The sequence below is a fragment of the Centropristis striata genome, chromosome 11 (genome assembly GCF_030273125.1).
Source record: "Centropristis striata isolate RG_2023a ecotype Rhode Island chromosome 11, C.striata_1.0, whole genome shotgun sequence".
Taxonomy (NCBI): domain Eukaryota; kingdom Metazoa; phylum Chordata; class Actinopteri; order Perciformes; family Serranidae; genus Centropristis; species Centropristis striata.
This window is the reverse complement of record NC_081527.1, coordinates 33615798-33626976: the sequence shown is the minus strand read 5'-3', so window position 1 is coordinate 33626976 and position 11179 is coordinate 33615798. Positions and strand designations below refer to the sequence as shown.

General features: G+C 37.7%; 3 protein-coding genes across 5 annotated transcripts; 2 read left to right on the top strand and 1 right to left on the bottom strand.

Moving 5' to 3' along the window:
- Positions 1 to 1111: 1111 nt before the first annotated feature.
- lrrc42 (leucine rich repeat containing 42) lies at positions 1112 to 3578 on the bottom strand. Of its 2 annotated transcripts, none has more exons than XM_059344983.1 (7): positions 2749 to 3578; positions 2517 to 2648; positions 2314 to 2432; positions 2112 to 2197; positions 1918 to 2031; positions 1704 to 1788; positions 1112 to 1591 (listed from the first exon to the last, which is right to left on the bottom strand). In XM_059344983.1, the coding sequence occupies exons 1-7, from the start codon at positions 3135 to 3137 to the stop codon at positions 1296 to 1298; spliced, it is 1221 nt and encodes a 406-aa protein (XP_059200966.1). In that variant the 5' UTR covers positions 3138 to 3578; the 3' UTR covers positions 1112 to 1295. The 2 variants fall into 2 exon arrangements, with proteins under 2 accessions (XP_059200966.1, XP_059200965.1); XM_059344982.1 differs by having other exon boundaries at positions 2314 to 2435; positions 2749 to 3573.
- A 275-nt stretch (positions 3579 to 3853) lies between these two features.
- On the top strand, positions 3854 to 9544 carry yipf1 (Yip1 domain family, member 1). 2 transcript variants are annotated; one of them, XM_059344985.1, is made up of 10 exons: positions 3854 to 3969; positions 4267 to 4391; positions 5718 to 5869; positions 5991 to 6071; positions 6186 to 6273; positions 6461 to 6577; positions 6675 to 6841; positions 6975 to 7157; positions 7871 to 7971; positions 8277 to 9544. In XM_059344985.1, exons 2-9 carry the CDS (start codon positions 4358 to 4360, stop codon positions 7949 to 7951), a joined length of 903 nt encoding a protein of 300 aa, XP_059200968.1. In that variant the 5' UTR covers positions 3854 to 3969; positions 4267 to 4357; the 3' UTR covers positions 7952 to 7971; positions 8277 to 9544. The 2 variants fall into 2 exon arrangements, with proteins under 2 accessions (XP_059200968.1, XP_059200967.1); XM_059344984.1 differs by having other exon boundaries at positions 8256 to 9541.
- A 535-nt stretch (positions 9545 to 10079) lies between these two features.
- On the top strand, positions 10080 to 11071 carry zgc:113691 (uncharacterized protein LOC503529 homolog). Its single transcript, XM_059344986.1, has one exon. It carries the CDS (start codon positions 10305 to 10307, stop codon positions 11055 to 11057), a length of 753 nt encoding a protein of 250 aa, XP_059200969.1. The 5' UTR covers positions 10080 to 10304; the 3' UTR covers positions 11058 to 11071.
- The last annotated feature ends 108 nt before the right edge of the window (positions 11072 to 11179 follow it).

Below are 11179 nucleotides of genomic sequence, written 5' to 3'. Positions count from 1 at the left end.
CACTCTGTGCTATGAACAGTGTTTCTGTTCTTAGAATACCATCTAGCCTCCAGGTTTGCTGTGTGGAAATTTGATTTACAGCAGAACTGCAACAATTTTTACACATCAAAGTCTGTTTACAGGTCTTGGAGAGTATTACTGCAAATGTGAAAAAAAGTTGTATAAAGCCGTGGCCTGAGAAGGAGCTGTCAAAGTGTGATAAATTGCCTCAAGGGGTGTCACTTGCATCAGTTGGGGTTGAGGACCGCAAGTTTGAAAATGAAAACTGAGCTCACCAGACCTCTGCAGCAGGCTGAAACTACAGAGCGAAGACAAGCATTACACACCTGAATCTCAGATTGAATGTTAGTGTTTGAATTGCATTGTGGCTTATGAAGGTGCAGGTTTTGCACAGGAAGAAGAATGTTGAATAAAAAAAAAATGCTATTAATTGTGATAAGTTTTTTCACTGCCCATTATGTGTAAATTATTTTAAAGCAGTCATTTGGAAATGTTGTCTGTTGAACTCAAATGTTACATGTCCCCAAACTAAATATCAATTAAAGCAACTACATTTCTACAATTCTGTACCGTTACTGAAAAGGCAAGCAAGGTTGACTCATTTTTTTTGCCCATGCACCATCACTGTCCCTTTTAGCTTTTAATTTGATCACTTTTTAATTTTTCTTCTCTGATCCTGCCCCTTTATCAGCCCTAACCACAAAATATAACGTAATTCCTGCCCTGCTTCCTTTAAACTTGATTACATCCTACTCACTACAAAAATTGGCCTGGAAAAATGTAAACCTAGGCTCTCCTGGTCTGAATGCCATAAATCATTTTGTCTGAATTTACAGGGAATCGGACCCCAGGACAGGCATTAAGAATAACTATAAACACATAGCCAATCTTCTCGCTTATGGTCTTGTTTGCTTATGTAGGTCATATAGAGGCATCAGTAAAAAAAACAACTGATGGAACCAGTTCACAAACTGAAAGCATTTGTGAACTGGTTCAAGTGTTATTAGTATAAAATTTGCCTACAACACTGTCATATTTGTTCTGATGAGCAGTCTTGTCTCAAAATCAGATGGGGCTGTCAATCTAAAGAACAAAATATCAGGCAAGGAAGTGAACACATAAACAATACTAAACTTTATTTATAAAAATATATAAACATCGACACCTGTATCTAAGAAAAAGTGTTTACAGATCGCCAGTGAAACTATTCTTGTTCCTCTGAAGGTCAATGCTACAGGTTAACAGACAGTCAAGCTTCTCTGTGCTCTTCGAGGAATGCTGCATGGCCACATACCTCAATAGCTGTTCAGTAAATCAATGTCCTCTGCACTAAGAGTTGAAGAGGACAAACGTTTTGTTGGAGGGCTTTGTTGTGAAGGGTCACACCTTTCTGACTGACGCGGCCTCTTTTTGATATTGCTCCAAGAAGGCTTCGCTTCATGATTTGCTGTGGAAGGAGTTTGTTTCTCTGAAATGTGATTGTTTGCTGCGGGTCTGAAGAAATGCAGTCTCTCTCTCTTGGCCTCTTCCTCGCTCTCACATACCAAAGGTGCTGCATTCAGTACTTCTCTGACAAACTTCTGCCTGCCAACTAGAAAACAAAAAACAGAAAACACATCCAAGACTATCTTAGATAAAGTGTCATCGTTTTGACTTTTACAAACAACCCATTACAATGTGAATGCAATTTATGATTAACTTACAAAAGCGAAGTGCTGATGTTCTGGATTCATCAATTTTCTTCTGTTTTGGCATCTGTGAGCTATTTGTTTCCCACTGGTTTACGACCTGAAGATGAAACAATGCATTTATTTATGAGATGTCAAACAGCACTACATCTGCAACAATTACCCTATAAATAAAAAAAACACAGCGCTTAACATATGTTTACTTTTATCAACGTCTGAAAATATTTACCTGCTCTGCCCAACCTTCTGTTTTACATCTTGAGTGATCAAAGGTGTCCAGTGGTTTCTCAGAATAAATGAGCCCCAACTGGTCCCATATGGTTGTCTTCAATCCTGTGCCAAGCTGGAGGTATAAATTACATTTAGCTCTCAGCATCACAATAAGCTGCAGCCAAGTGTGACGCACAACTGCCACTGTCTTACCTTTAAACTGGTCCCAGACACATCAAGATTTCCAAGTTTGGGGAGGCATGTGAGGTATCTTAAAGCCCTCACTGAGATAGGGTTATCTGTACATGAAACAGAACAATTGATCACAATCTTAATGATGGATGTCTTTAGTGGAGGTGGTGTTTTGTTGCACTGCCAATTCAATGCGAGAGCAGATACTGTTTTAGTTACTTACAGGAAACATCAAGCAGCTGAAGGCAGTCCAGTCCCTTCCTCAACATCCGGATAGGGGCCGTCAATCTTTGTAGGCCGACATCTGACAGACTGTTGCCGCCAATGAAAAGATGAATAAGGCTGCTAAAGAAGAAGAAAGGCAAACGTCTTAGTTATGTTGCTTTTTAAATTCTTCACATCATGTCTTTGGGAATCAGGTATTACCTTGCCAATGAGCTGGATGTTAGATGTTGGAATAGCTCATGATCATCACCCAATCTGCAGCCAAAAAGATCCAGAGACTTCAAACTATGAAATGTTTTTATTTCATTCATCCTCTCATGCAAGAGTGGAAATCTGCAACAACAAAGGAATGAAAGGGACAATGAATGGATAATGTTGCTGTTTCTGGCTAACAAAACTGGAAGGCTGAAGATATGTTCGCACTGTAACTTACCTATTTCTCAGACAGAGGGATCCAAGCACCATCTCCCCATATGCGTCACTAAATAACTGCAGGGCTTTTGCAGAAATATCTGCGTTTAAAAATACACGATTCTCCTCTGCTGCTGCAAAAAGTCTGTCACCTATTTGCTCAGGGAAGCCCACCAGAGAGTCCACATGGTGAATATTGTCAGCTACGAATAACAGAGTGATGTCAAAGAGAGATTTTGTGGTGTATCTCAGACTTCCCTCTGCATTGTAGGTGAATATGAAGTGCTCTTTTCTCAGCACAAACGGATTTGTCCTTCTGCATGATGACACTGGCTTTGGCTGTGCCAGGACTATGTCACTGACACGACGAAGGTTTCCTCTTTCTCGGACATAAATTGCACTATTGTTCATACTAAGGTCAAACTTCAGATTTTTCTAGGAGAATGATAGAACTTAAACTCATGCACATTCAGTCAGCTAGCCGGCTAACACCTGAACCCTTACAAAAACTCAAGACAGCTAGCTAGAGAGCAAATCCATGGTCCTTAACTAAGCTAAACCAACACCAAAATGACCCATAAGTCTTAAATAAGACTCTTATATAATATGATATCGTTTCTCATCGGATTCCGCGTATAACATTGGTTATTTACCATTTACACGTCTCTTACAAGTATTTTGAGTTCTTTCTTCTTCTTCTTCTTCTTTGTGTTGTTTTATGGCGGTTGACAAACAACTTTTTGGTGTATTACCGCCACCTACTGATATGGAGTGTGGACCGGGACTTTACACATTCCTGAGTTTAACTAAATAATAATAAAATAATAATAATAAAAATAAATAAATAAATAAATCAAAAAAATAAAATAAAATAAAATAAAATAAATAAAAAAAAAAGAGAAATTTTGAGTTCTTTGTTGTAGCCTTCCGTTCAAGTATCACAGTTTTGGTCTTTGGTTGCTCACTTCAAAATAAGAGTCCGCTGTCAATAGAATCTCGTAACAGAGCTCAAAATACAAAATAAGCAGCAGTATTTGATCCTAAATGTTATCCTAAAAATATGTTATTTTACCCATCATAACATGTTCATTTTACGTGAAATTCCACAAGTTAACGCTCTTACTTTGAAAATGTTTTGGAACAGGAAGAAGTATTGTTTACATGCTAGTAAGTCCTGTTCCAGCTAATGCTAACGTCAAGGAGAGAAGTGAAATGATTTTTCAGGGTGTTGGAAGATAATTTGGTAAGCATGCATTGTTGAATGATAATAAACAAAACTGTGGGCTAAATTTTAAAAAATAAATAAAACTGAGGTTCTTGCTGTTTTTCCCAGTCGTAGAGTTACATTCGTCAGTTAGCTAAAGTTAGCTAATGTTGATGAGTTGACATGTTAGGACTTCGTAGCAAACTAAAGCTGACCTATAACGTTATTTATTTTCCCCCCCTGTATTGCTCATAGTTTATAACGTTATAAACCAACATACGGGAACGGAATAATTATGCCTCGAAGCCTAAAATGTTGTGTTTCTTTCCTCCATAGCATTCTTATTCAGTTGTTGTGTGTGTGGCACATTAACTTGACGATCAGTTCCTGGTTGACGAACCACGTCACGGAGAGTGAATCTGTCTAAATGGCGTCCACAAATGATCCATTCCAGTTTCAAGGTGCGTCCTTTCCTATAGTCTCTATGACAGTAGTTCTCAACCTTTTTGAGTCGCGACCCCCAATTTAACATGCATGTTGTCCGTGACCCCCGCTCACTGAACACAATCTCACACGCACAGTTCAGATCACCCAAAAAAGAAACAAAATGACCAAAAAAGACACAAATTGACCACAAAATGATCAAAACAGACACAAAATTACCAAAAAAGACTCAAAAGGACCAAAAAAAGACACAAAATGACCAAAAAAGACACAAAATGACCAAAAAAGACACAAAAGGACCAATAAAAGACACAAATTGACCAAAAAAAGACACAAACTGACCACAAAATGATCAAAAAAAGACATAAAATGACCTAAAAAGACACAAAATGAACAAAAAAAGACATTAAGTGACCAAAAAGACTAAAACACTTTAACACAGTGGAGACAGAGCTGACTTCCAAAATGATTTGGTGACCCCCAGAAATCATCTCGCGACCCCAATTGGGGTCCCGACCCCAAGGTTGAGAATAGCTGCTCTATGACATATATAAACGCACAACTCTCAGGATCTCTGTGCTGCACAGTGATGCATTACGTCACACTTAAAATAATCGCCTATGGGATTTTTTTTGTCAAAATTGTTTTTTTTCACAGAACATGTGATCATGATACTTGTCATGTCATATTTTTGACAGGCTTGTGTGACTCTTATGTAGACACTTTCATATCTTGCTTCAGTCACAAAGGCATGTTTAAAAAATTGCCTAAGTCATTTATTTCACTTAAGTTACATAATTTACACACAGTGTTATTACTATGCCAATAGCCATCCCTTGTTACATCCTTTTTGAGTGAAATGATCAATAAATGTCATCTGTTATACTTTTGGTGAAGTTTTTTGTGTTTCCTGCAAAACTTGAAAAAATGAGTTAGGCGATTATTTTAACAGGGTGACGATTAGTAACGTGCATCAGGTATGTCCTAATATCAATAATAAATCGAAAGCTTTCAAATTCAATTATCACAAGCAGGATCTACGACTCCCCGATTTTTTTTTATGGGTTAGTGGTATTTACTACATTTTAAATCAATTATTTAGGTACCTTTCTTAAAAAACATCATACCATGTTTTTAAAGAAGAATTTGAAAATGTCATCAAGAGTTTTTGGGGCATAAAACAAATGACCTTAAAATGATTTTTTTCCTTTTAAATTGAATCTTTCATAAGTTTAATAGATTTGGAGAATCATGACATTGCTAGTAGCAATGTGTGCTTCACTCAAAAATCTGTTAAGCATTTTTGGATTAATATTTTCCATTTATCCATGTTATAAAATTAGAATTTGAAGAAGCTGGCCAACTGTTGGAAGCAAACAGAGATGCAACCACCATTAGCATTGAGGATGATAATATCAAACCTGAGAAGCAGAGAAAAGCTGCTGGTTTCAGTCCTGAAGACGAGGACCCACTTGCCAGTGATGACAGGGAAGAGGTATGCACATGATTCACACTTTTTTCCCCAACAGATTCCTGCAAACTATAAAATTGTTGTATAAAATATGTTGGTAATTAATTTTCCTTTCCTCTATTTTTCTGTTTTTTTCCACTTGAAGCTTCTCTCCGGGCAAAAGAAAACTGCTCCTTTCTGGACGTTTGAGTACTACCAAAAGTTTTTCGACATCGAGACCCATCATGTAATATATTTACAACTTAATTTAATGACTTCTGTCCATTGTGATAATTTGTTTTGTGATATAGAGTGGTTCAGAACAATTATAGCCTTGATTTGCTTTGAACATTTAATTTAGGTGAAGGAAAGAATCATTGGATCAATGCTGCCATGGCCTGGAAAGAACTTCATTCAAGTGCACCTTCGTAGAAATCCTGATCTTTATGGTAAGCACTTAAACAGTTTAACATTTATTTAACTAATTAGTTGACTTTTTTTGTTTTGTTCCAGAGAAAAATGTGTCCTGCTCTGTAATGTAGATTACATTTTAAAATATCTGTTATAACTGTTTTCCAAAGAAACCAAATGGGCACAAACAATTAAGTTGCAATAATTAATATTTGTGCTTTTCAGGACCATTCTGGATTTGCACCACTCTTGTGTTTGCCATTGCAATCAGTGGAAACATATCCAACTTTCTGGTGAACCTAGGCAGACCAGACTACAGGTATACGCCAGAGTTTGGAAAAGGTCAGTGCTGTTATACTTTGGTATGTGTGGTTCACTTGTTCAGGTTGAATGTAAGACAAAACTGTACTTTTTGCTTAAATACTTGTTGTTTTTCTAGTGACCATAGCTGCAACAGCAATCTTCATCTATGCTTGGTTGGTGCCCCTTGCCCTATGGGGAATCCTGTTATGGAGAAACAACAAGATCCTGAACTTAGTGTCGTACACTTTCATGGAGATCGTCTGTGTGTATGGATATTCCCTTGCGATTTACATACCAGCCGTGGTAAGACCTGAAATCTATTGCCAAATATTTATTCTCCCCTGTATCATGGATACATTACGAGCATTGAAAGTGTGTAATAATTCTCATAAAACAAGAAACACATTATATGATGCTCTCTTGTTTTCTAAATAAGGTCCTATGGATTATCCCATTCGATTGGCTGAGGTGGTGCACCATCGTTGTGGCTCTGTGCCTCTCCGGCTCGGTTCTCGTGATGACATTCTGGCCTGCAGTCAGGGATGACCACCCAAAAATTATGATAGCAATCATGTCGGCCATTGTTGTGCTCAATGTCCTGCTTGCGGTTGGCTGTAAGGTAATTGTGCTTGCTATAGTCATGATGCTGCTTCTACATTACTTGAATGTTAGGATTAATTACAAATTTGTAAGATATGGAAAATAAATCTGTTTAGGGGAAATAAGATACAACAGTCATTGTCCAGTTTTGGCAAACTACATCTTCATTAATCCAGTTGATTCAAGCTGCCTGTCCATCTTGGTGTAGATAACGGCAATGATTGACTCACTCTCATTTGTCCTCAATGATCTCAGTAGCATGGCCGAGCTTTGACCTAACTTGTCTATGTCAGTCACAGTACATGGGCATTTTTGCGTGGCTCTCCCTGTGTATTTCTGGGAAATGACTATACCTGATAGTGTCAAGTTAACTACCTCTCGAGAGACTCTTTTCATTGGAAACTGTGACCTCATTGGCTAACTGGTGTGAGAATGGGCTGTTAGTGCACTTCTTAATGTGAATACTGTCAGGTGCACAGAGGTGTCATATATCCAGTCACAGTCATGTAATTAGTCTACAAAGTAGGCCCGTGTCTGTAGGTTGAGCAAGACGAATGGATTGCAGGAAATGCTTCATTCTCTCTTGTAACACCGAATATTTGCTGCACACTTACTCCCAGACACACCGGCTTTAGTTCTTGATTGATTAGCAGTTTCTCTTAATACTGTAATGGCTTCTTTGCCGGATTGATTTACACTTGTTTTACTCTCCTTTCCTTGTTGGTTGTTTAGACCTACTTCTTTAGCAGCCTAAAACCAGAAAAGCCACCAGTCCATTCTACTCCAACTGCGGTGACCAAGGCTTCGACATGAAAGCCGTTTATTATCTGAAGGTAAGTAATAGTGACACCAAACCTGTTTAAGCCCCAATCCCTTTGTACAAATACACTAATAACCTGATACATGTAGGTCATATTCCTTCACCTTATGCTTTCTCATGGCTGTTTTTATATCTGTATTATGTCAAGACTGATGACCTTCCCATTGTTGGCCTATTTTAGTGGCTTAGTCTCATGTGTGTGTTTTTTTGACCTGCTAGAGAAGAACATCTGACACCGGACTTCCTTTACATGATTTCTCCTTCCCAGAGCAAGTGTTATTCTTTTTTAAATTGCAGGTTCTCCTGTTGCCTTATTAGAGAGAATCGGGTTGCTGAGGTGACGAAGTCATGTGTCGTCTGGATTTCACCTGCACTTGGACATTCTGGCTCAAGACCTGAAAACCCAGTGTGCATGCTTGGTTCAACTGCATGACCTCTGAAAATGAACACTGGTACCAAGTATGTTATTTCCAATGGGATGGGTTCTAAACTTCCTTAAAGATAAATGGGTAGTGGTGTTACACAGCACAAAATATCTCTTGTAGTCAATGATTTTCTGCTTTATTCTTATGTTGAAATATTAACATAACCATTCTCTGCAGTAACTTTGGTGCCATCAAAAGCATTTTGTATAAACATTTTTTTTATATTTAGTGAATGGGAACTGGCTAATATAGTTTGTGTAAAGAATATTCTGTATGAAGAGCAAAATAAGGTGTTGGTAAGATAATCAAAGTTTGGACTTCAACTGTATAGATAAACTTATTGTATATTTTCTCTAACTGATGCAACCATAAGTGCCCTCAATTAATGCCAAAGACCCATTCTACATGTTTAAGGCATTTAAAACTTGTGTAACTATTTTTTAAATAATTTGTTGTTGTTTTTGTGACATGTATGAAATTCAAATTGTTCATTCCTAATGAGTGTTTCATAGGGAGAAATATATAAATCCTTACCTTTGTGGGCCCCAACCTTTATTAATAAAAAAACATGATTAATAAAGGTAATATTCCAAGGATTTACAATCAACCTGGAGCCTATTTTCAAGCACAAATTAAACTCTTTGAACAGATTATTTGCATACTGTCTTTAACAACATTAAAGAAATTATTAAGACATTATGAGAAATATGCTTAACCGCTTTCACTGTGTTAAAAAGAGTTAATTAGTGAGCTTTAGAGGTGCTCATCGGTGGATTTGCTACCTTTAGACAGCCGGACTAGCAGTTTTCTCTCTATTTTCAGTCATTATGCTAAACTAAGCTAACTGGCTGATCGCCTTAGGATAATAAATTAAGTGGGATCAATCTTGTCATCAAATTAATCTGCAAGAAAGTGATAATACCCATTTTTCCAAAATGTCAAACTATTCCCCCAAGTATCATTGAAATTGTTCTGTCAATTTTTTCACTAAAATCTAAAACATTGAAAACCTGGGCTAAAAACCATCTGAAAAGAAAATCATTCCGCAGTGTTTTTTCATTGGATTCAGCATTTGACATCTGTAATAACAGTGTCTCTACTTCCAAAGTCTTTATAAACATGTCTAATTACATAAATGCTTAAAGTATTATTTACCTTTTCTTTCAGTAAACTTTTAACCTTAAATCACCCCAGCTCCCACACGTGTAGGCAACGTGACTCTTTTCTACCAGCCCCTGACAGCATTAAAAGGCTGCCAGTCCATTTCAACAGTTGGAGATTTTAAATATTTAAGGGAGGAATCCAAACTAATTGGTATAACTTCAACATTTCAAAGAGAGTGTCCAACTTTAAAATTGGACATTTGGCTGCTGCTACTCTTTTTTCCAACTCATCCATCTTAACTGTCGTGTGGTCGAGCAAACTGATAGAATCTACTGTGTCACTGTTTGGATGCACAGATCACCTGCAGTGGAAAATGTTACTTATGTATGTAAAGCCTGTTTCTACAGGCACACAGCATGTGGTCAGCAGCGTACATGCAGGGGGGAACATCTGTTAAGTCTGTGTTTTATGTTCCTGGCGATTAACAGGTGCAAAGTTTTTAGATTAATTAACAAAATAGGGGTAAAAAAAATTGTGTCACTTGAAACGGTGTCAAAGGGATGGTGGCGCCCTAATTAATGGTCATTCTAGCCCCAGCTTTGAGTTACACAGGAGCTGCCTGTCAAACAGATAACCCCGTTAGAAGAATGCCACCTGCCTCAGTCTGCATGCAGTGGCTCGTGCTTGTGAAATGGATTTACTATCACAATGCTCAAGGACTGTTTGAGTAGCTTGTGAGTAATAACTTTGATTGACAGAAAATGGCTTTTTAATATTTACTTTTTTATATATTGTGATTTGGAGATCTTACCGTAGAATGGCCTCTGGGAAAGGTGAAAAAGTGTCCAAATTTGAGACATTGAAACTTTTGGAGAAATGCAGAAAGGAAAGAGATGATGCCATGCACAGAGAAAGTGTTCTCAGAGAGAAACTCAGACAGTATGAGTCGAGGATGCGTTCGACAGAGGCTCTGAAACAGAAACTGAAGACTTTGACGATGGACAACAAGGAGCTGAGGAAACAAATTAAGATTCTTCGTACAGAGATTGGACTTGAGTGCAGCCCTAAGTTCAATGGAAAGACCACAAAGGACATAATCAATGACTTGCATGAAAAGGACCGTGAGTGCAGCTCCCTGATGGAGAAGGCTGGGAAACTGAGTCTGACCATTGATGATTTGACTTCAGAGTTGGCAAACACAGTCACCTCTAAAACACTGTTAGAGGATCAAGTGCAGTCATTGCAGCAAAATCTCAAGGATATGACAAATAATCAACGCCGCCTGCTGAAGCTGTGGGAAGATAAGAAAGTCCAGAGGGAACAGCTCGCCCTCCCTGCAATTGCCCAGAAACCTACACAGAAACCATTCGTCCATAAAGCAGTTCAAACTGAAATGTCTGTCAGTCAATCCCAAAAGCTCCCTGTCAATGCTTTTGAGACCAAACCATTTTCCCGGGAACATGAGAAAAAGACAGTTTTGGATAAACACAGTTTTCCAACGTATGGAAATGGCTATCATCATGATAAGAAAGCTTTCATGCATGATGAAACTAAAGGAATTAAGAATTGAATACACTGGACTGACAAAGTAAAATGGAGAAATGACACATATCTGTAAATAGTAAATAAATAAGTAAAGATAAATATGATTTAAATTGATATAAAGTTGATTTCTTGCTTGTTTTGGTGCCT